The sequence below is a fragment of the Colossoma macropomum genome, unplaced genomic scaffold, assembly GCF_904425465.1.
Source record: "Colossoma macropomum unplaced genomic scaffold, Colossoma_macropomum, whole genome shotgun sequence".
In the NCBI taxonomy this organism is placed as follows: Eukaryota; Metazoa; Chordata; class Actinopteri; order Characiformes; family Serrasalmidae; genus Colossoma; species Colossoma macropomum.
The window spans coordinates 28,855,274-28,881,448 of record NW_023494795.1 but is presented as its reverse complement, the minus strand read 5'-3'; the positions used below and the strand labels follow the sequence as shown (position 1 = coordinate 28,881,448).

The following is a 26,175-nucleotide window of genomic DNA, read 5'->3' as shown; positions in this document are numbered from 1 at the left end:
GTTAAATAGGTGGTGTCTGATTGTGGTTTCTAACCCCAAGACCTAACTAATTTCTGCAAGTCCCCTAGCTGTGATCCTTGGAGATTCTTTGTCCACTCTTACCATCCTCCTCACTGTGCATGAGGTCAGTATTGACAGTTGTCCTCTTCCCTGCAGATTTGTAACATCTCTGGTTGTTTTAAACTTCTTAATTAGTGCCCTGAGAGTGGAAATGTACATTTTCAACGGTTTAGCTGTTTTCTTGTAGCAATTTCCTGACTTATGCAGCTCAACAACCTTTTGTCATCCATCATTGCTGTATTCTCTGGTCTTTCTCATAGTGAGGGATGACTGAGGGAATTTGGCCTGTGTTTCACATATCTCACATATATCACCCACTGAATCAGGAAGTCATGGCTGAACATTTAAATGTTCCAAATCGCTCAGGTGAACGTCAAAACATAAAATATGAATAGAAATGTACTTCAGTTACATTTCATGCTTAAGAATTTCTAGGGGTGCCAACAATTGTGGCACACATACTTAAGAAAAATAATTACTTCGTGACAAGATTTATTTATTATTTTGTAAATCATTATACCTCAAATAAAGGATTTTTTGACTTTTGTTAATATTTTGAATGAAAGATCAAAAGGATAACTAATTAAGAATATTTTTTTACAGCTCATTTTATCCTTGATTACTAGGGTGCCAATATTGGTGGAGGCATATGCATTTTTACATAGTGACAGAAAACATGGTAGCACAATGAGGTAAGATGCGGGTTAAGTTGATTTTTTTGTTTAAGAATTTAAACTGTTTGACTAATAGAAAGTACTAAAAATGTGCTAGTATGTTTCACATGTTCATTTAGACCACAAAGTCTGGATTTAATAAAAAGGTCATCAGTCAATTCATAAAGAAATTAGACTCAGCCATTACAATTTATGACTGGTGCATCCTTAATTTTCATCTTTAGTCACTGACCATACCAAACTGCTGACCAAGACTGTATGCTATTTTACATGCTGTGTGTAACACTTATGACCTTAGTACCAATGACAATGGCAGCATTAATATCAGCTCTGTGTAAGGATGAACATGTAGGAGTGCCCTTACAGGCCCAGGAGATTGAAGGACTTTGCTCACAGGCTGTCGTTTGCATCAATGACAAGGAGTGAGCATTAACCAGGAATCAGAATCTGATTCTAAGGTGCCTCATTTGCTCAAAAAGAACCATCACTATTTCCAAAATGAAAATGTAATACATACAGGGTGCTTGATGGATCTGATAATCAACTTACATGGTTGGTTTGCCATTTAATTGGAAACAATATCTGACATTTTGACATTTTAATTATTTCTTTGCACATTTTTTTCCCTACTTACATGAGCATGAGGGATTATGGAATAATTTATCCTTTGAAATGAAAGAGGGGGAGATGGGAAGTAGTGCAAAAGAGGAAGATGCGATGGTAGCATGGCAAGCTAACAATAGGCCAGGACTCATGAGCTAACAATAGCCCACGACTGAGTGCTTGAGTACAGTTGCCATCAAGAGATAGAATTTCACTCTCAGTATTGACCTTGAGTGCTGACATCAAGACTGAGAACATCTTCCTCACTTTAAATGCTTCAAATGCAATTGACAACTTAGTAGTAGTAAAGGGCAAAAAAGTGCAGAGATAGACACCTGCAACTAAGATAGAATAGCTAAGATCATCCTGTGGCATCCAGATAACACGCATCTACATCTGGTACAGGGTTCCTTCCTGCAGCACTGAAGTACAAAAAATAAAAAATCATCCATTACCTTGGAAAGGTCACCCACTTCCAGGTAGAAGCAGATGATGAAGACGTTCCAGGTGACCCAGAGCACCAGCCAGACCGCATACTAGGAAAGAGAAACACAACCCTGATTAAAATCAAGCGCAAGAAATTACGAGCCAACTAAACCTACTCTTGCATATGCATGATTAATTGGTTTGCAAAAGCATAAGTGGGAAGCTTTCTCTGTAATTAATTATTTGATAATGCATGCCTTAAACCCTCCTTCACAGGTCTGAGATGTGCCAGGAGACGGCTGCCGTTTTTCCACCGAAGAGGCTGTGTGGGAGTTTGTGAGGGCGGCTTTCACACTGGCGCATGCAAGAAAGCTTATCACAAACGGTACGATATGAATCAACAACAATGGGTCAAACATCCGTGCGAAATCATCAGCAGAGCACAGATACTGTGTTAAGCAACGCTACTACTGTCCTTGAGATACAAACCTAAAGTATGAAAATACAGAATAAATGCGTCTAAGACTAGTGGGCATATTCTACAGTCATTCCGCACGTTTTACTGCGGCTTAAAAGGAAAACTGAAGCTGACTGTAAGAAGCAGGAGATGTGTTAGGCTGGGAGTGGTCGTCGGATAGAATCATAGTTGATGTGACAAACAAAGCAAACAAATGAGGAGAAGGAAATGAAAAATCAATTTGTATTACCTGAGAAGACCTGAGCCAAAATCTGCAATCATTTAGCGCACGACAAGCAAGAACCTATCAGGGCTTATTCAGTTCAGGCAAAATGGAATAAGAGACAAATTGAGGTGGTCTTTTCAACACAACTTGATTTGTCTAAAACAGGGGTCGGCAACCCAAATGTTAAGAAGAGCCATTCTGTCCTTTCAACAAAATAAAAACCTCATTGGGAGCCACAACCTTTATGTTCATTTTACCATCTTGGCTGTTAGTATGTCTCAGTATGTGCTAATGTGCTAGTATGGACAAATATAAAATAAACAAAAATGTAGACTTGCTTTGCTCTGCTTTAAGCTTTGGCTCAGCTATAGCCGCTTTTCTCGCTTCTCTAGCAGGAAACTTTTCTACAAAAGTGGAACAGTTTCTTGTAAAATGTCTCGCAATGTTTGATTTTTTACGAGGAAGATCATTCGCCAGCTTCTTCTTCTTCTAATTTTTCCGTTCTACCTTAAATGGTGCATGAGGTGCCAGAATGTAACTGCTGTACCATTTAAGGTGGAACGGAAAGATTCAAACAAGAAGCTGATGAACGAGAAGCATAAGCTCCACCACCCTCTCTGGCAACTTTACTCTATTTGGATGCAACAGATCTAAGTTTTGATCTGTGATGGTTTCCACAAAATATGGCAAATGAGAGACTCTTAGAAGAGAAGGAGTATTTCCATATACTGTTTTTAAACATTCATTTTTTCATTCATTTTGCAATACTGTACTGGTAAATGACTAGCCACTGTACATGTATTATGTGTGTAGACTTAATAGTTTACATGACAAGCAATTTGCTTAAGTTTCAGAACAGAACAAGAGACAAATTAAGATTTTTTCCAAGAAACAGGGATCGCTTATTAAAAATCCCAAAGCTATACATTTTAGATATTCAATTTATATTGTTTTTACTGATAGTATATAACCAGACTGTTTACTGTACTTGTACACATAATGTTAATTTATTGTGCCCAAGTAGTGTAAATATATTTGTCTAGTTACTCTAAATGCATTTACCTGGCTTGCAGTGTAACAATTCACATATTTTCAGGTTTTATATGACTTATATTCCTGAGGTCAAATATTTGATTTTCTATATTTTAGTTTATAATGCCTTGATTCTAAAGAGCTATTGATTCTAAAGAGCTTAAATCTAGCTGCAAAAGTCACAATCCTTAGAATTTAGATGTTATTAAGAAAAAAAGCTCATTCATTTGAATGTGGGGGTGTAGCATAAACCCCTCCCCTTCTCCACCCACTTTACTCATACAGGTTGCACCAAATATCTAGGTTTGATCAGAAAAGGGCTAAAAAAAAGACAGACAGAGAAAAGAGAAAGAGGCTAAATGAGACAGTGGTTGTAAGAGATTGAGGGGTGTTTTAAATTCCCATTTAAACTTCTGTTGTTTCACTTTTTCCACACTGCACTGAAATCATTACACTCTTACTAGTTACTATAAACTTATTACATCTGCAGAAACATTAAATGTTGACTTAATAGCTTACATGACAAGCAATTTGCTAAGGTTTCAGTAGTGTAAGAGAGTAATTGTGAACGACAGTTATAAAACAGGGACAGAAGAAAAGGCTGTGTTGACTTAGCCTGTAGTGCTGTGTTGTTTCTTGTGAAGTTAAACCAAAGCTCAGTGTCCTCAGGAGAACAGAGAGACCAATTTGGTGCTGTTTTGTAACAGGAATCAGAAATTCATGAATGCACAACAGCGCTGTACGTCTTACTTCCAACAAAACCCCATAACAGTAAATCAGATCCAGCAAAGCGAGAGAGTATCTCTGCTGTGACTAAGACGGATGCTATGTGGCTTTATAGCACTATAATAGGTCTGAGTAAGCTGGGAGTTTAAAGAGGATGGCCTTGAATAGGGATTTAGGCAGGCAGCGGCAGTCTCAGGTGGAGGACGGCATTTGTTCATTTACAGATCACACTGGGTGTCTAATATATGGAGGCTGCTGAGTGCCTGAGGCTGGGTCATGGGTCAATGCGCTATGCTTCTCTCCCAACTAGAGTGCAGTTGACATACTGTAGCTGCGGTTCCAGTGCACGGCCGTATAATAAAGAGCCTCCCACATGTCTCCAGGTGGGAGGAGAGCTAGGCTGAGCCATTGACTTCAATTAGGCCTATAATCCAGCATGATATCTCCCATATTCACACTCAGGAGCTCCAGAAGGAGGAGGTTCTGCTTGCTTTTTCAGGCAGCCTGTTTTGGTTTGGCCTCTATAGCAGCCTCGTCAGTGACTGAGATCATTAGACCATCCAGACTGACGGAGGGGTGCAGGCAGTGCAGAGAACCATTTCTACCCTCTGGAAATTTGAGAAGTTGCCAGCATGTTAGATAGACGAGATGTGATTGTGGTAGAACCTCACAGGCTCTCTGCCAGTCACTGGAATCCTTTAAGCTGAGTTAGAATAAAAATTCATGAAAAAATATCAGTTTGAATTATTGGTCAATTCTGAACATCTGGTATTGATACTTTTTTAAGCACAAATCTGTTAATGCTGATATGATTCCAATATCAAGCTGCATCTATAGTTTGAATGTTAAATAATAATGGCTAATTTATACAGATTTTACTGCACAATGTTTGATTTATTTGTTGAGTTTAACCTCTTTCAGCAGGCCCCCTAGTGGCTGCTCCACTGGTAGAATGGAAATAGACTCTTCCGATATTGTTATTAACATAATCACCTAACATAGTTTAATTCAAAATGTAATTAAAATTGAATTAACATATTTTAACATCTTTCAACTTTTTCTATTAAAAATAGTTCAAATTCAAGGTTGAACTGTTGGACCACCATAACAGGCTTAAAATGCCTTTTATGTCTACTGTGAAAGGGGGTTAACAAAGTGGAAAAAAATTAAACATAAAATGTAAAATGTGCCATGAATTTTGCATGAGCCACATTTTCTTTTTATTTCATTACATTTTTTTCCAACAAGTTACAACAACATGTCAATTGACCAGGGGTGCTCAGACTTTTGCATATGATTGTGGGTGGCATGGTGAAGGATTGCATCATGCCCCTAGTCAAGCTAGATGCTGAAGATTCAGTACTCGAACACATGAAAAGAGGAAGATATAAGGGTTCAAAAAACATTGAATGTGTGTAAAACACATGAGATACACTGTATGACCAAACGTATGAGGACATCTGACCATCATACTTATGAGCATGTTGGACATCTTGTGTGCAGCTGCTCAGGTACGGAACTGCATTTAATGAAGCTCCTGATGCACAGTTCTTGTGCTGAAGCTGCTTCCAGAGGCAGTTTGGAACTCTATATAGTGACTGATGCAACACAAAAGAGGCCATTTTTACGAAGTACGTGCTTCAGCACTCGGCAGCACCGCTCTATGAGTTTGCATGGTCTACCACTTTGTTGTTGCTCCTAGACACTTCCATTACACAACAATAATAGCACTTACAGTTGACTAGGGCAGATCTAGCAGGGCAGAAATCTCACAAAGTAACTTGTGGTAAAGACGGCATCCTATGATAGTCCCACATTTAGAATCACTGAGCTCTTCTGTATGACCCAGTCTACTGCCAGTGTTTGCCTTTAGAGATTGCAAGGCTAAATGCTAGATTTTATAAACCTTTTAGCAATGGGTGTGGCTGAAACGTAATAATTAGGAAAGGTGTCTACATACTTTTGGCCATATAGTGTAGGTATTTATGAGTTTTAACTTGGATAAACAACATTAAAATATAAGGATGAATAAGGGACGATAAATGCACAGTAGATCTATCCAAAAGGAGCAACAAACCACCAAAGGTCTCCCCAGTAAGGAAATCTATTAGCTCATTTATCTTCCCACAATATACAGTGCATCCCTAAAATGCAGCCAGTACAGAGTGACTCATGCAAATACTCCTGTTTTAATCACTGTAGGTTTTTTATGTAGTAGCAGCATGTGCCAAGTTTACTTTCACTTGTTTTTGGCCATGTGTTGCTATAAAAGTGTATATAAAATGTAGTGGGTTTAGTTGGGCTTAGAGACTGTTTTGTGGAGCACTGTCCCCTAAATGATGCTGGCCCTGCTTTGAAGCCATCCTATCAAGTCTGCTGCCGCTACTACGTCCATTTGGATAAAAGAAAATAATGTAGAAACGTTGTTACACTTGACATGAACAGAAAAACTTTGGTGTGAATATCACAAACTGTTTAGGCCTATTGGGGCATCTTCCACTCTGCAGAAATGTATAATACATTTTCTAACAAATGGCTATGAAATACGACATTATGCTTGCTACTGATCTAAGCTGTAGTGTTCCCTTATTCCAAACCACAGAGTACAGAAAACGTGAGCTGCTTTATGTCAGCAATCTGAGAGAGCCTGTGCAAGTTGAAAGTGATGACCCAGTACACCGTAACATTGATGTAAGGATTCTCAGCGTAGAGAAAGCTGAGGTTTTAAATGACTGCAATACCTCAATTGAGTGAAAAACTGTCATAACACAGGGCTCAATTTCACAGAGATGTCCAGCATTGTATATTACTTGGACTCTGATTCTTATCCTGTGATGAAAAATAATATTTTCTTCACTGACACGGCATTGGATACAGTCACCATATCAATGATCAGGATGAACAAAAGCACGCAGGACACACTGATGCCTACACAAAAGCCTGACGTTGTTCATTTTCTTAAGATTCTTGACGACTTGATTTGCTATCAGTGGTCTAAGCACAAGAAAAGAGCAAAATAAAGTGGCATAGACTACAGAGAGTACATGTGGAGCAGGAATATGGAATTATTAATATTATGCAAAACTCACCCCGGTTACATATCGTGGCCTGAACTGCACCGTCCCAAAGAGCCCCAGGATCACTGTGATGATGTGGATGAAGTTTGTAAGAATCGGTGCCCACTGGTAACCAAGGAAATCAAATATTTGCCGTTCCAAGATGCTAATCTGTAACAGAAACAGAAGAGATTAAACACAAGTGAATTAACCAACCGGCAAAGATGAAGAAAACACAGATACAAAACCTATACAGAGGAAGCCACACCATAGCCCTCAGGCTTTTTTATTGGAATGAAGCACATGTATAGCTGCAGTCACATCGCATTTGCTTTTAGATTAGTCTAAGGAGCCGCCCTCAGAGAGTTGTGAGCTGATGAATTTTCCGTTGTGTGCTAGAAGGCACGCTGAGGCGCCGTGTCTGCGGGCCACACGCATGGCTTTTGCTCTGCACTCTGCAGTCTACCCCCATCGTACACCTGCTTAATTGGGCCGGGATCTCTGGAGTCAATCCCGCCTCCCTCCCACAAGAGCACAGACAGTTGGGAAATTAAAGCTGGCAAGGCCAGTTTCCCTGCTCCGCACGCCACAGTCGGAGCAGCGGCTGATTGGGTATGACGCCAGCGCTGATACAACAAGCAATGGCACTTCAAAGGCTGGGGAAGAGGAAGGGATCAGGCTTTATTCCCAATGGAGCTGTACCGACCTGGCCTCATGCAGCTAATGCTAATGGCTCCCAAGGCCCCACCTGCGTTCCTCGGGCCTGCTAGCACTTGAATTGATCCTGGATCTCAAAGCTCTTTGTGAAAATGAAATAGCAAATTTAGTGGAGCTGGACTGTTGACCACACCGGGAAGTTTAATCACTTTCCTTTGAGTCGGCTGTAGATGAAGGGTAGTGCTAGTGAGCACTACATATAAATACTGGCTAGAGGTTAACTAGGGTGATGCTGTACGAACAAAACACTCATATTGTCAGTATATTGCTGTTTACTACAGTAACACTTACTTTTATAGTCCCATAGGTTCTATGTATTGATCAGGTAAGTGTGAGGTACAAACTCCAAGTACTAGGCAATTCATATCTAGACAATATCATAGTTAAATTACATTGTAATCTCAAACAAATTCTAGAAATTAACTGGTGTGTGACACAATCTCCAAAGTACCATGTAATTGCTTTTGGTAAAATGATAGCAAGTAGCCAGACAGTCTTATTTACACTGAAATGTTTACCAGGTTCTAGATAATATGCCCATAAGGGATCTAGGAAAGTATCTCCTAAATGCATAATCATTAAGTGTAAAAAGGTGGTAGGTACAAAGATACACTAAATGTATGTACTGTAAATTGTAATATTACATATTTGTGCAGGAAAGCAAATTGCAAATATCTCTAGGTAACTTTGGTGTAAAAAAGTTAATACAAAGACTCCTGAAGACACAGGACTCTTATGTAGTGTCTTGCCTGCTACCCAGAAGCTAAATATGGACTGTAAAAGAAAGCATTCTTAATGTGGTTTTACTGGATCCACACGCTTTACTTTCAGAGACTTTTACTTTGTCTTTATTTCCTGCTTAAACTTCTGACAGTGAAACAGTGAGATTTAGTGTGAAGACTGAGACCACGTTTTATGTACTTAATTCCCAGTTGTTCATTTTTCTGAGGTGACTGACGATGAACCACTTGCCTGAGGAACAGAAAAATTTAAGGAAAATATGTAAAAAAATCCATTTAAAAAGTCCCCTTTACCTCCCAGATTTCAGGATTTTTACCTGTCAACTGCTGAAAGATCTAAAAATCTAAACTTTAAACTAATTTGAACGTAATAAAGACGTATGTGAGCATGTGTGCCTGTTGTAGAGTGGAGTTTGGATTTGTGGAGTTGTTTAATTTATACATTTTCAAGATGTACAGCAGCCTTGCACTGTTTGAATTAACGCTGTATTTTTATTACAGCCGGCCAATTTGCTCAGGAACTGTTAGCCGCTTTGGGAGATAAAACACAAAGCAGGCTGAGGTGCAAAGAGAGAAAGTGTGCAGAGCTGTAGGCCATTTCTCAGCCCCAAAGCAGCCTAATAGTTTTTTTAACTTAAAAACATAATGTCCAGCTCTTTAAATACATGTATTTGTTTTTATCAACCATTATTTCTCTCACTCTGTGTGCGTTTCAGTGTTAAATCTCACTGCGTAACTGTGGGAGTGATACAGTTGGTTACTGCACCACGCATCAACAATCTGCCTGGAAGTCGCTCAACACCTTTGCATAAAGTTCGTTCAGAAAGAGTGAGATCAGAAAGCAGTGTGTGTATCAGAGGTCTGACATGTCAGTTGTGTGTAGATAGTGTGGTCTTGCGTCACATTACAGCACGACACGTTCTGTTTGATGTACATAATTTAAAAAAGCAAAAAAGCAAATCATTTCACATCACCATTCACGTCATGTATAATGCTGCCTAAAACTTTAGCACCCTCACTTTAAAACGCTATCTGGCATCTCTGCTCGGATCGTGAGAAGCTGAAGATGCAACCAACTTCTAGGACCGAACTTTGGAGGTTTGGAAAAATATTCCTGCAGATTCTTTTGGAAAACTGAAAGTGAGTCTCCTGAAAAGAAGGGAAGCTGTAATAAAAGTACTAAATACTGAAAATGATATTATATTTAGTTATTGAGGTTTTTATGTAATTTTCTCTTAAATTTGTTTTCAGATTTTGTGTTGATGCAGAAAAATGAATACCTTTAACTTAATGGCTGCTTTTACTTCACTTTTGCACAGTACTGTATGTTCGTACTCACCACCTTTTACTGCAAATAAACATCCAATTGTGAGATATTTTACTTGATCCTTTCATCTTAATTTCTAGAACAGTATTTCAGTGTAGTTTAGTTATACTGTTTTTGTACTGGCCCCTATTTTACCCAAAATAATTGCAAATCACATACATACCCTGTTAATAGCTACCACTGGACAAGTTCAGTGTAGTTTAGACTGTCTTGGAACTTCCATCATTACCCAAAATAATTACATAAACAAGGTAAAACATGGTGAATCAATAGTGAGGCATAGTTAATGATTAATTAATGATATATTGTGCAGCCCTAATGTTACATGAACGCATGAATACTGTACTATATTTGCAAGTATCTTAACATTCACTCCTGTTTACTTTCCCCCCACAGTGCTTGGAATAGCTGTGCTGCAGCTTCAATGTCAAACGCGGTGAGTCACATTGAGACGTTAATATAGCCGCACTTACTGCTCACCCAGTGAGAAAAACAAGTCTACAGATAACCTCTAGGTTAGCAAACAATACTTCATGCCAGAAATTTGTCATCATCAGCCTGTGCTGTAGGTTCTATTAATCAGCGTGTCCTGTCTGGGGTCAGGTGCTGACCAGCTGCTGACCTCCCCACTGGGACATGTCTTCTGTTGTCTGGACGTCTCCTTTGTGCCACTGCTAGCGTACATCTGGCAAGCGTTTGTGTCCCACACTCACATACTCCGTGTCCTCCATCATAATAAACACCGCTCTGCTGACACAGTGCACCACCGGCATGCCTCACACAGGCAAAGTGATTAAGAAGAATATCGCTAATTAAGACATTTTCTCACTCTCGCTGCGCAGTCTAGACGACAAGTTATTCGGCAGCGTAGTTTCTCCTCCTTTTCCGATACGGTGCAATGTTTTGCCTAACCTTGCAGCATTCGGTGGCACCTCTGAAAAAGCCTCTGGCTCTGGCTCGACTTTTTCACTGTGTTTACGGAGCACTTTCTCTTCTTCGTTTTGCCTCTCTGCTCACCTGAATCCTGCTTTTTCTTCTCTTCGACTTGGCTCCTTTCCATGCTCTCTCACTAATCATTTCATAAAGCAGAAGGCTTAAAAGATGACTGATGTTTTACCATCTGTTTCCGTAACAGATTCCTCCCGTTATCAACAAAAATCAGCTCAGCCCGAGAAGCAGAGGCCCAGGAGCACTGACGGAGCCAGACACTTCACAACGCCGAGAAACCTTTATTAGCAAAAGATTTTCCTGCCTGGTGTGACACATGCCTTAAGACTGTCCTCTCAGAGGCATTGTTAGGTGTTTTTGTAGCGCAGCACAAAAGAAAAATAAAACACGATAATTAGCCCACATCAGCTTTTTCACTGCATTTGGAGAAGCATGCTTAAAAAAAAAACCTAACTAAAACCAGATCTGCAAATTCAGACGGACTAAAAATATACCAATTAAAGAAAAAAATACTAATACAAATATTTCTCTTCATTAGAAGAGCCTCATACTACTACATTCTGCATTCCTTGCAACAAATATGTAAAACGAATAAAAATAAAAATAATCCATACAAGCACTGTGTCCTAAACTTCACCTCATCATCCAGTGTTTCTTCTGAAAGAATGTTGGAACATTGCCATGAGGATTTGATTGCATTCAATCAGAAGAGCATTAGTGAGGTCAGGTACTGACCAGCCCAAAGCTGGGGGTCTTTATACCCTTCTAGCTGACGTTCGGCACTGGGAATGGTGACCTTAGGCTTATGTGCAAACCAAAGCATTCTAATAGACAACGCTTTTTTATGAAGGTTATACAAGCAGTGTGTGCAACAAAACACCTGTACGGCAATGGGTCCACCTTAAAATAGCTGGATTCACTAATTAGAAGGGCTGTCTGGATACTTTTGGACATACAGTACTGTGCAAACATCAGAGACCTCCTTTCATCTAGTTAATGTCCACAGAGTCAATTTCAGAGGATGTTAGATATGAAATAATTGGCTCGCATAAAGAATGAACTGCTGTAGGCTGAATAATTGGGCACATGTAAATGTGTTGGATTTTGTGACATCACAGAAACAGTGAATTTTAAATGGGCTGTTTTTGCAGCTTAGTTTTCATATATGGACTGTAAGAACTGGGGAGTGAATGGTACGTTTTGCAGCTTTAACAGTGTTTATATGCTAAATTAAACTTATCCAAAAAAAATTAAGGAACATTTGTTTTTTCCATGTTATGGGCCCTTTAATAGAGCAGTACAGTGCAGGTAAAGGGTAAAAAGCTACAAGGCTTTTCTGATAAAGACTGTAGGTTTTAGCTGGAGGCGAGATGCGCCTCCCTCCCCTCACTAATGTGACCCCTGAGGCCCTTTTTATCTACATTGCTATAACAGCTTTGTGGTGCAGCTGCACAGAAAGTGACAGATTTATCAGGTAATTATGTATACATGAGTAATTAGATGAATAAATATGAGAGCCAAATTTGTTACTGGGCAGAACAGAGGTGACAGTTTGATCTGAAAAAAATACAAAAACTAATTGCAAACAATGAAAGCCTAGAAATGCGCAACCAAACCCTCAGAGTACTGATGAAGATTTTATTCAAAATGCTGTGTTAGTGATGCAGTGGAGGACTAAAGTCACTGGAACCACAATTTTAAACTGTCAGTATAAACGGGAATCCCATCTAAGAGTGGGCAATACGATGATAATTTATCATCATCATGATACATTGTCACAATACGCTTTTCTGAGCATGTGATGAATATCGTCAGTAGTTAAAGAACATTGAGTAATTACACATTTCATTACAAAGTGAGCATAACTAGGCCTGTTTAATTGGATTTAGTACAAATATCATTGTAGTTGTTTTTTTGGTTTAATATTATAGTATTTTTTTTAAATGTGGCACTACATGTTCTATCTTATCTGTTCCAACTTACTAACTCTAAGAAAAACTAAATATTGTGATGTATATTGTATATTTATCACCAAAAAAGTTAAATCATAGAGATATAAACAAAGCCATCCAGAGTGGTGTGAAATGTTCCATTCTAGAGAAACTTACCAAGTCACAATTGTCTGTGACGTCAAGACGTCTGAAGAGTTTACGTCTCTAAACGCTCCCTCACAGAAAGTTAAAAAATGAAATAATTATGAATACGCTGTCTGATGCCCGAGATGTTGTTCTATCATAGTTCTGAGATAAGCTTTTGGCCTTTTTCAGTTTGTGGTGGAGGGGGAATATGCAGGGTGCTGTAAGGCTAAATAGTCCCCAAAGAAAACTTACTGATTCAGGTTTATAACTATTTTACTATCATCAACTTCACAAATCAAAGCTCAGAACACACATGTAGGCTCACTGTGAATTTATATTTGTGTTGTAGACATTGTGACCCCTGGTTCCTATCACCACCACTGTGAAGAAATCTGAGTTGGTAGGTTTCTAGAGCAATGAACCATCTCACATCAAACCACTCCTAAATGACTTTGCTTACATCTCAACCAACTAAATTAATTTGACATTTTGAGAAGTTGGTGGAATACCCCTTTTCAAATTAATTTTGAAGTATCTCAGTGTGTTTGAATATAGTGAGCTATGATTCTCATGGAAAAAGGGACAGAGCAAGCTATAATGTACTAAAATTTAAAGTTTTAAAATACAATCCTTTTGCTATACAACTTAGCGCTTGCAATGAAAAACAACATCTCGGACATATTTTTGGTTTTAGTCATATGAGCCTGGTATGGCATTGTTTGACACCCTATATTTAAAATATAGTGGTCATGAAAACATAAATAAAGCATAGTTTGAGTTCTTTTTTTCATTTTTCCCAATTTTATTCTCTCCAATTTAGTCATATCCAATTCTACTCACTAGTTAGGACTCCCCCAATCACACAATACCACCAGTGCTAGAAGGGCGAAAGCTAGTACAGGCTTCCTCAGGGACCTGTGAACCGCATCTTTTCAAACTGCCGCCAAGGCGACGTCACTGGAAAGCTGCAGAGTACTGTTCATAAGGCTGGCTTTTACACAGTGAAACTTCCATGCAACTTTAATTGCTTGAAACTTACATAAACTAAACTGCACCTGAGTTGCATACAGAAAAGCATTATGCCACTCATCTGAAACTCAAGCAACTCAACTTTGCAAGACAAGTTTCATAAAATAACCAATGACGCATCACATGATCATGTCGACTGACACATTCCAAATGACTCATTTCACTGGATTAGTAGAGAGAAACATAACACAGAAGATGGTTTAGTTGGCGGTTGAAAAGGAGACCCCCGCCTCCCCCGACCTCTACTGACTCAAAGTTGGTAGTTTTTCATTTTGTCAGGTAATGTTATCTGAGCCATGACAAAAATGCTGAGTCTCTCAAAGTTAACGTTTCAGTAACCAGCTGCGTTAACTAGCCAGCTAACACTAACAGCTGTTTTAAATTCATTGGCCTGCTGTTAGCATGATTGCCATAGCTAGACTTCCTCCTCTTGATGACCCTGATTTTTTTCCACAGAGCTCAGACTCATTTGAGATTCAAAGGGTGAAAATGATTACAGAAGGGAAGAGGTATAAGGCTATAACCGTAACAGCTTCTTAAATATTCATTTTCAAAGGCTTAACAAACACAGAGCAGGTTAAAAGCCAAATATATAGCAAAGGAACTTAGATACGTGAACATTCCACTGTATCACTAGTTAAACAATCACAGCGTTACAGAAACTTTACCAAACATTTCAGCGGTGAGTGTTTTGGTACTAACTGTTTCAGTAGCGACAATTTTAGCTAATTTTGAGCATAACTTAAAATGCTATCCAATAGAGGACTAGCAAGCCAGAAAATATGCAACAATTCTTAATGTTACACACTGATTTTTTCAGACTTTGGGACACGTTTACTTCAAAACAATGGGATCTAACTGCTTACCATGTAACCATGAGGGACAGAGATGCACAGTCACACTTCTTGCTCTAAAATGCAGAGGTGTGGCTAGAATAAGGCTCCGCCTGCAGACTGGAACTCCATGTTTTAGTAGTGACATGAAAACATAGGACAGCATTTAGCTTTTTTTATTTAATATGATAAACATGATAAACCTTACAAAAGCATTTTAGGGTCACTGTTTAAAATAAAATAGACTTTGAGAATAAAGTCGTACTATTTCTACAATAAAGTCATAATATTTCTATGATAAAGTCGTAAGTGACAAGAATAAACTTGCGATATTTCGAGGATAAAGTAGGCTAACTGTAGGGGGGCTGCCATAAAGCATTGGGGCCTCAGTTGCTGTAGTGGCGACGATGAAGACACCCAGTGCGCTGGAGTTTCACTCACTCCTTCGGGATCGATCATTTTGATTATCATCTCATTGTCTTCTGTGAAGCTACATACCCTCTTTGAATGGCACAGAGATTTAGCCACCGATAGCCATGTAGACGAGCACTGCCTGGAGCTCTTCTTCAACAAAACAGACAGTTTCCTCCAAGTCTGTCTGGTTCTTTCTTCTAAATAAACACAGTTTCTTGCACAGCCTTTTCAGCGGTTTTGTACTAATAACAATCTGGTGCTGATGTGCCAGGAGAGACAGGGAGACTGAGTATTTCTTTATGTGTGAAAGCGATACGAAACATCTGCCAAACTTCACTTTAAAAGAAACAATAAAAAAAACAATAAAAATGTTAATTGTGAATGTAAGGGCTAGTGTTTGGGACAGCCACCTCCCCATAGAAAGTGCCTTATAAATAATAGTTTCATATATCTTTAGCTTATTACTATTTCTATTAAAACCTTAACAGATCATAACACAAGCCTTGCAAACATCTGAACGCTTGAATGTTTTACTGTTAGACTGCAATTACAACTACTTGGTTAAAACTGTTTATATACAAAGACATAAAAATACTGAAAATATGTAAATAACAATATATAATATTCACAGATGACTTTATAGTGAGAACAGCACAAGGCATCAAAAACAGGAGCTGCTAATTTAGCTAACGAGTGTATGAATCCAAATGTGTTGCACTCTGTTTTACTCTGTTTTTGAATTGCTTGGTATAACTCAATTTGCACACAAATTACATTGGAGGCAACTCACACCATGCAACTAGTGGCAACTAGGTTTCACCGTGCAAAGCCAGCCTAAGGCGAACGGTCAGCTATGGAAAGAAAGCCAGCTTGACTATGCAGCAACTATTAAATATTCTAAAACAATTACATACACGGCCTGTGTAAACAAAGCAGTTCAGTCATCATATTTTCCATTTTCTTATGCTGTGCTGATTATTGCTTGGCTGAGGGAGCTCAGCATCTCATTACTGAAGATGCAGTGCATGGTATCGGAGTTGATTTCAGTGAAGTGCGCACTCCAGCTTTCGGTCCCTGATTGAGATGAAAGTTTATTCTCTGTGTGATAAAGCTAAGGGTCCCTCTCCCTCTCTCTCCATTCCTATATTTATTTTGGTGTGTGGAGACACGAGCTGCCTCTAATCAGTGAGACAAAAGCCAATCAATCAGCCGTGGCAGGCTGAATAGAGAGCATGCTCCATGCTGCATTCAAACGAGGCCGAGCTAGCAATAGTGTACCCGGCTCTGCCACCGCACAGCAACACAGCATTAGCTACAGAATGAACACAGCCTAATGAGGGAGGAGAATGGGTGAAAGAGAGAGAGAGAGAGAGAGAGTAGAGAGAGAGAGAGAGAGAGCAGGAGAGCGACACAGAGAAAGGGACGCATCTTGGCCTGTTTCCACTGTCCATCAGTAATCCAACTCCACTCTGCTCCTGCCAGCCATCTAAATGGTGCTCCACAAAGACGAGAGTGCAACAGCAAACAAAATCCAAAAGGCACTAAATGGTCAATGCAATTAAAATGCATCATCCTGCTTTATCCTGAGTAATAATACAGAGCACGGAGATCTTTGTCATGGGGTCGTTTACGAAAGTAAGTGCGCGCTGCTGTGCCAGAGATATGGCATCGATCCGATACCCACCAGGCTGATGGATCGGATATCTGAGATAAAAAAGAAACAATCAGCTCCGATTGGATTATTCTCACAAGCATAACAAATACTGGGAGCCAGCCTGAAAAAATACACTGTGCAATATTTAGTCTATTTATACAAGCAATGATGTCTGGTTAAATAATTCAAAATTAAGGTTGATTTATTTGGTGCTGAATTAACTGACTTTAAATTCATTTTTAGTAATATTTTCCAATGTAATTGACCAAATTCTCATTATCGCAAAGTATATCTGTTAACACTGTTTTTTTTACATAACCTGCAGCAATGATGAGCATTTTCAAAGGTTAACAAAGTGGTCTATCTGCAGTGTGGAACTATTATTAAAGTGGAATATGAAAACTTTCAAAGCTGCAATCCGGGCATTTCATTCAGGGGTGGGCAATACAACTACAAAATTACTATGTAATTACGAAAGTAATTACAAAAAATGTGTTTTGGTGGTGACAGTTCTTAATGTAACAAACTGATTTTCAGACACTTTAAAACAATGGCATCTAACTGCTTATCATGTGACCATGAGGGACAGGGATGCAGTCTCACTTCCAGGGGTGTGGCTAAAATAAGGCTCCACCTAGGCACTAAAACTCTTTCTGTGTTGGTAGTGATATGAAAATGAGGGACAGTATTTTTTGAATCAAGTTTTTTTTTATTTAAAATAGAATAAACTCTGCTGTGGGGTTAGAATAACTATCTTGTTGGCCAAATCAAACTCTTCACTGGGCAGCCTGTGGGCCACATGTTGGGCAGCCCAGACCTATGAAAACAAAAATGTCAGATTAACTGATAGGCTACTTAACGTTCAGGTACTTTGATCAAATTAGAGGGCAAAAGAACATAAAAGAAAAAATGTTAGATGTGTATCTGTTTCAGCAAATGTATCAGTCTCAGTACCAATACTGAAAAAGAGAAAAGGGGATCGTGCCATCTCTACCAGAGAGTTTATGAAAATCCCAAATTTCCCGCTACTGCTTTGCTGGCTCTCCTCAGTGGGCCTGTGTTGTGGCTAACTCTTGGCAGTCTGCAAGCCACCACACAAAACATCTCAAGCACAAAGGCTTTGTTTGTCTGGCTTGTACTGAATGTCCTTTGACTATTGTGTCTCTTTCCTTCAAACACTCATGGAAGCTCTAAAGAAGCCAGTCGCTCCCTACACAACATTGTTTTACGCAGGCTGTTTCTGAGAGACCTTGATGGCAGGCAATAACCACAGCAAGGACTGTTTTTCTACGAGTTGCATTGTTTCCCATCTAGCGTGGGAAAAAAATGAGGCAATAACCCAATTTAGATTAAGCAAGAACGAGGTGGAGCGCAGAACGCGGCCATGTTTCTGCGAGCGCTCGTTTCCGCCGCCACAACACTAAAAGGCAAAGAAACGTTCATGCAAAATTTATGCGTCAATATGAATATGTAGATTTCTTGGAGACACTCTACTTTGTGAATAAACAATCTGAGGGCTGCTCACGAGCCAATTCGCAGCTACAACCGCACCAGTAAATAATGAAACGCATTCAAACACTCAAAGGCACAGCTATCTTTAGCTCGTCGACCATTTTATGAGGAACTAAACTGTGCATTGGTCTGGTATCCTGTCTGAGCTGTGTTAGTGAGAATGCCTCAACACAGGCCCACGCTTTAATGTAATATTTACAAGATGTGAATACTAAAACACAGAAAACAGATATAAGAGGGGACCGTGAAAAAAAAAAAGAAGAAAAGAGGGGAATCCAGAAGTAAAAGCAGTTGAACAGACACGGAAAATCACAGGGAAAGATTCTGTACAAAAGCCTTGGAAGAATCTTGCAAGCAGGTTGAAAGAGAAGAAATCTAGCCAGGACGATGAAAGAGTAGAAAGGTGTAGGCAGTTTAGATCCACTGGGATCCTTCACCGCTGACTGCCATGACAGGCATCCAGGGCCTTAAGATATGCACATAATAATACAGTTCCTTTGTTCCTTGCTAGCTGAAGATGCAACATTCCTTTCCAGCAGAAAACAAGGCCGGAGGAAGCTAGCATGGTTCCGCTAGCAGCCCAAACAGGACCCAGTCTGAGAGGAATGCACTTAAGCATCGATCAATCTTCCTCTGATGATTTTTCAGGGTCTTTCAGAAGTGTCATACACACCTTGCTGAAGCCATTAAAGCACTGGTGTACATGTGAAATACAAGTGTTGCACTCGATGGAGAGGTTTTCACACATCTGTCTATTTTTTGAGCCTCAAGCCCACGTAACAAGCCTCATTTGTCACTTCAGCTTTCAGCTCGACCCAGTAAACATGCCTCACAAATACTCTAATTATGGGACATTATATCAGATATAAAACTTTTCAAATGCAAGAAAACATTAGACTGAAAGAAATGGGTATTTCTAAAAAGGCAGAACTGCTTACCTCCTAAATCACTACAATTTTGTCACTGCAGCAAGTAAAGGAACCATTTTCGAGACTTTCCTTATAGTTCAGTTTGTCCTCCTGAAGTCCATTTACAATGCTTATGTAGTTTTATGAACCAAAACCAGACAAAATAAAACTTTATGTGGCCATTTTCCAACCCCTCTTTATCCCCTAGAATTAAACAGGATGTTTTTGTTACTGTGCCTTTAGGCTGATACATGTAAATGACTTCTGTTCTGACTGGATGGCCAAAAAAAAGCAGTCCGTGATGAAATCTACAGAGCAAACTTTTCAATTCAGACTCAAATATACAGGTTCCTTAGAGGAAAGCCACAACTTTCAGATGTGTGCTGCCTTTGGAAGGCTGCTGTAGTCTATTTGCTTCCCGACAGCCATGAACAGCACATAGTTTACTCATCTTCTCTTCCACTACAATAACTCTGCAACAGACTGTCTGCAAGAACAAAACTACACATCACTTCAACATGAATGGGTGCAGCTGAACTACTCCAGGTTGAAAGACTGACTGTACAGTTACATGCAAAACTTTGGATGCCCAGTGTAAAAACGAAGAAAAGTACATGTCCTCTAAAAAGAACACACTTCTGCCCATTTTAATGCAGAATCACTGTTTACTTGCTGAACTTAACATATTAGGAACAAAACAAAACATAAAATGTAGCTTGTATAAAAGTTCTGGCATGTTTTATATTTTATATTTCATATTTAATATAAGTAAATAAATAGAAATTGTGCACAAAAAATTGAATATAATTTCCCTGTAGAGAATGTGTTTAGCTTATTTTCACTCAGAAAGCTAACCAAACATGTAATTTAACCTGAGTGTTCAAACTGATGTATACTACGATATGTTTATGCATAATGGCTGTGACATCCCAAACACAGGAAATTCAAAAGCAGCTTTTTTTTTTTAGTTTTTAGCTTAGTTTCCTCTTAAAACTCACTTATTTTGGAAAAAAAAGCAAGGAAAATTGTTTTTATCATCATATCGACCCTTTAAGGTGTGCACTTTGTAATATCAGTGCATTAGTATCACATGATCTACCCTCTGTACTTTTCCTACAATTCAGTTTCCTTCAGTCCACTAACAACAGTCCAAAACTCGCAGGCCTTTTCATGCTCTTCTCTGTGGTGAAGCACAAAGTCTGATCCTTTTTCTTATGCTCACCACTGTGAGGAATAAGAAGCACTTCTTCTTGAAAATCCTAAACACGTTCTGACAGTAATCTTTTGTGTTTAACCAGAAAGAAAGAAATCATTCAGAACTCTTTAAACATACCGAGCAAATATTATGCGCTCTTTTGATGTCAGCCTCGTTGCCGTGTTCCGCCAAGGACACCTTTTAAGCGAAAGTGACAAATTCCACGCACTCGTTTGAAGGCCAGGCCTCAAGCAGACAGCTTAAGAAAAGTAGATGCTGTACTGTACTGCGTACAATAAGCCGCTAAAGCAGAGAAAGGAAGCAACGGCGTTTCCATGTGGCTAATAAGGGCCTATTGAAAATGCATGAGGTCATTTACATCTCCAACGTTGTCGCAGCGATTTCATGGCCGCTCGCGCCGCGGCGTAACGGCTGACAGGCCTCCGCTCTCCACGGCGGATGACACATGTTGGACATCCCGAACTGAATGCACTATTTGTCACGCGGCACGCTGATGATTTCCAGCGTCGCCCAAAGTGATGTGATGGAGACAATGATGTGTTTAAGCACACGGTTTTTTATTCCGCGGAGAGACTATGCAGCTGCTGTCAGAACATACAGCTAAGCATGAAAAATGCTGTTCATTATCTACTGGGCGCACCGGGCCTTTTTGTTCCTCCGCCCGCCTGCTCTTTGACCTGTTTCCAGAGCAAGGCTTCGGCAAACCAATGGGAAAAGCATTTGCTCACGTTAACGTGCACCATACAGCACAAATACTAGCCACGGAGTTGAAATAAAACATGTACCATACGTTGGTGTCAACGTAATTCGAGAAGAATGGAATAAAGGATGTGCTCTTTATCTCTCTGAGAAAATGAAAGTAGCTCCTCGGAATGAAAATGATGTTTGCCTGGCTTACACATTCCACTGAATGCATTCAGATAAACAGGATCTAACGAATTTACCAAAGCTTTAGGTCTCGGCTGGTGATTTAAAGATAGCACACTTTACACAATAATCTCCCAAAGTAGTCAGTCATCTACAACATGATTGGTGTCTGAAGTTTGCTTCTTTAGTTTGCACTGGAGCTATGAAGCTAATGTACACTATATGTCCAAAATAATGTGGACACCTAACCATCACAACTCAATGAGCTTACTGGTCATCCTATTCCAAAACCTTTAGGTATTAATATGGAGCTGCTTGGCAGAGTTTCAGTTTTCTACTGCTTCGTGGCTGAGCTGTTGCTGCACCTAGACGCTTCTATTTCACAGTATTAGCACTTACAGTTGACCAGGGCAGATCTAGCAGGGCAGAAATTTCACAAACTGACTTGTAGTAAGGGTGGCATCCTTTGACAGTGCCACATTTAAAGTACGACACATACTACTGCCAGTGTTCGTCTATGGAGATTGCATGGCCATATTCCTGATTTTATACAGTTGTTAGCAATGAGTACGGCTACAACACCTGAACTCAATAATTAGAACAGAATGTTTACATACTTTTGGCTATATAATGTAGCTGAGCAATGAAAGCTTAGCATTAGCATTTTAAATTCATCCTTTTTGTGTCACAAAAACCAACACAGTTACCGATCTGTTCAGTCCAAAGCAGTTTAGACCCATCCATTCTCAGTGATAAGCAATGATAATAAGTCGCAGTACATGGCAGCCAATCAGAACACAGCGCATTTACATACATCAGTCTTAAAGGCAGAGTAACAAAAACCTGTTTGATTCTAAGGGATGAAGAAAGTTGGAAACAGTCATCTAAAAGAAAATTATGACTGTTTATATTATAGAAAACCACACAAGCACTGTAAGCAGGAAAAAAACAGTAAAAATGTAGGATATGGGCCCGTAAAATACTCTCAAACAGACCCTGTACGGCATACCGTAATCTGTAAAATGTTAAAAACAGTTGTAGCAAATACACAGCTTTGAGGGGAACTGAGGGGAAAAGATTTTGCTCTGAACCCAAATTGGAGCCTCATTAATAATATAACCCAAAGAGAATCCCCTGAGGCCAAAAGACTCGTTTGCCACACAGAGGTTCTGGTGGAACCAAATGTCGATATTGCTGATGGCTCCGAGACAGGGAGGGACCCGACTGAATAAAACTCATCAAGATATGTCTTTGTGTTAATGAAGATAATTCATTTTCAATATTCGTTTGCATTTCAATGAGGCAGAAAAGAATGTGGCAGCCTGGGGGCCAAAATGATGATCAGGCCTAATCTGGGAATAGAACCAGCACTAAACTCAAATGTCACTTGACTGAGAGGGATGGAAGCTGCCAACATGTGGAGGGTGCCCACTTCGAGAAGTGCCACAATCATTTTACTAATGAATCAGTATCAGGCAGTCCCTGGGGAGGTTAACAAGACTTCAGACCACAAAAGACTGTACAGTATCCACTCTACTGTAAATGCACTGAACATTCATCCCACCAGAGTGGAAATGCAGCCAGGCCAGCTGTTGGTATGAAGTGAATCTGATATACTGATATTTTCATTTTTTACTAATATTTACTTTTTTCCCTTTAAAAAGTTTAAAGGTTAGTTTTACTTTAAGAACTTTACTTGCAAGGGCAATGTAATACTGGACTGCCTAAAATAATGGACTGTAATTCTAGTATAATATATGCTCTAGTATAATATATGCTCCTGTTATTACAACCTATTTTACTTTGCTTTATGTTGCACTACAAGCAATTCTGTGATATTTCAGGCTAGATTTGTTACAGAATCAGACCAGATTTGCAGATTTTCTTCCGATATCCAACATTTTCTCCTCACATCAGCCCAGTAGTGAAGTCAAGTCAACGTTTATTTATATAGTGCTTTTTACAACAGACATTGTCACAAAGCAGCTTTACAGAAAAAAGTGTAAAAGCCCCCATGAGCATCGCCAATGGTGACATCAGCAAGTAAAAACTCCCCCAAAAGGGGAACACATCCACCTCTGGTTGACACCGGACAGCAGACAGTAACAAGAGCAATATGAACAGAGAATAAGGTCTTACCATTAGTATAAAATACTAAAATACATAAAAGGGGAGAAGGAGGAGAAACAGTGCTGGGTATCGGACTAATGACATCTCTAATTATCCATATTAAAGTAAAATCACCACTTGCAATATAGCTCCTTTACAACATATATTGGTGAAGGCCAGTTCTGTGTAGCCTCTTACCCCAGGCCTCCTAGTAGACATTTTGCTGGAGGAATGGAAATTGACTCATGTTTTTAATTAATATAATCAGATACAACATTTTCCCTGTAACTCTGTTATCAGACTAACTAGAACAGTGTTGTCTGTCTGTATGTGAAATGTTAAATCTGTGTTGAGCTGCTAGCGAGCAATGAGGAATGAAGCGGGGGGGGTGAGAACCCCCCACTGTCAAAACTATTCACACCTCTCCACAAAGATGGCCATGTCGAGATGAAACAGACAACTGCTGTCTGTTTCATCTATTCTTTGTATCAAACAATCCACAACATCCATATTAAAAATATTATTAAAACACAAAAAAAATCACGTTTGTAAATGTTGACTTGCTCCCCTCCATAGACAAAAATCTAGTTTGCTTCTGGTTTTTTAAATCATACACATCATACCACCAGAATATAGTCCATCAATGTTATTATATAGATACCGTACCAAAAATATTGCAGCAAGAATTATGGGTTATTTGGTGTCTGTCAATTATCTCTAATTTGTCATTAGTTCTCTTCACATGCATTTTTGTGTGTTATAAGGTGTCACATTATCTGTGTCATTTCTACCAATACTGATAAATCCACGGGTTGACAATATCGGCTGATATTATCAGCCGACCAATATATCGGTGGATGGGCATGAGCAAGTGATTCTTCATAAGTAACAGCGCTAATTATTAACATTGATGACTACTTTATCGACACATGACTAAAACTTTATGTAAAACCATGAAAAACGCCATTCAAATCATGTAAAATATCAGCCTTTGCTGGCCATGGTGCTCAGTTCCTGGGTGTTCTAGGATTATAAGAAAGGTAAGATGGACAGAGTAATATTCCATCAGTTGCCTGTCAGAGATATTTCTGGCTACTGTTATTCTCTCGCTGCTGTAGAGTGACGCCTCTGACGGATATCCTGCGTTTGTGGGTAAATTCAAAAGCATCCTTCTTTGTAATCTGCATTTTGGACCAGATGATCACAAACTCACACAGACTTCTTGTGGACACCACAAGAATTAATGCATGTTTTCTGATTTAGGGAAAATTGAGTCATGTTGCATTTACGCTGATATTGCAGCAGATAGGAACTTCACAGAAAACAAATCTGTGGTTTAATAAACCATATCTACATGCAAATTGGGGAGTAAGAGCAGCTGATGAAGCCAAACATCATCAGGAACGCTATGAAAACCTCTAATCATTTTTCCATAGACAACAACCAAGCAATTTCTCTGCATGATGAAATGGGGTTCAGCAGCGAACACAGCAAAAGCATTGCTGGTATGAAGAAGCACGTCAAATACTTTGTATTCTTTAAGAACATACAAATGATGCATTACGACTACAAAGTGATGCAAAAAACTACAAAGTAAACAAAAAAACATTTAATGTTGTCTATCTGTGGAAATGTTAAGGCAAGTTTTTGGCAAGACAAGAAAACAATATACATGGCCTCTTGCATAGGTATGTATGCTAATACAACTGTCAAAAACATATGTGCTAAAACTTAAACTAAGGGTCTAAAACTCTATTATAACAATTATAATTTTATATACAATCATAATTTTTTTCAATAATACTTCAGTAAACTACAAAGCTTCCAAAATAATAGGTCATTATGTCTTCAAATCATGGTATAATTTTGTAGTTGACCATATTAGAGGCTAAGAGAACTTTTTTTTATGATTCAAAGGATCCAGTGACATTCTTTGGGAAAATGTACATAAGACAAAATGCATCAGTTTTGGAGTTGTTTTGTTTACCACAGGGTGCAACAGTGGTAATTCTCCGAAATGCCATTCATTTTTTCGATAGAGAAATCTGCTTAGACTATCAGTGTCTAATGTGGGCCTGACGTCTAACACAGAATAACGCACAACATCAGAGGTCTAAACTTAAGTACAATACTACAGTACAATTACTCAAGGATTTGCCACCCTGATTTTTTCCAATAATATAACCTCATCAAATAAATATCACAAAAGAACAAAAAAAAATCTTTCTAGAAATGTATTTACATTCTTAAAGTTACAATTTTTTCTCATTGGTTACAGTGCGTTAGGGTCTGGCCAGGAACAGACACTTTACAGTAGAGGTCTGCACTCCTGCTGAGTCCTATGGGACCCGCCACAATATCTTGCGAACTAATGCGGACTAATGTTCAGTGTTGCGCGTGGGAGTGGGTGGGAAACCAGCCCACTGCAGGCGGGAGCAGGCCGAAGCATGAAGATAAATCTCGGAAATTAATGAATAGCCTAAATAAAGTAGAACAATCCATAAACCATATACATAAATAATACTTCACAGAAGCCCCGCTGGTTACCGACAACTGTTGTAAA

At 39.1% G+C, this 26,175-nt stretch overlaps 1 protein-coding gene across 1 annotated transcript in view; it reads right to left on the bottom strand.

Moving 5' to 3' along the window:
* The window catches only part of nkain2 (sodium/potassium transporting ATPase interacting 2), a 249,044-nt gene that overhangs the window by 157,394 nt on the left and 65,475 nt on the right, over positions 1-26,175 (bottom strand). The window contains exons 2-3 of the mRNA XM_036582117.1: positions 7,294-7,431; positions 1,793-1,873 (exon numbers count right to left, since the gene is read on the bottom strand). Of these exons, the coding sequence (XP_036438010.1) occupies positions 1,793-1,873; positions 7,294-7,431 (219 nt within the window). The remainder of the gene's footprint in view (positions 1-1,792; positions 1,874-7,293; positions 7,432-26,175) is intronic.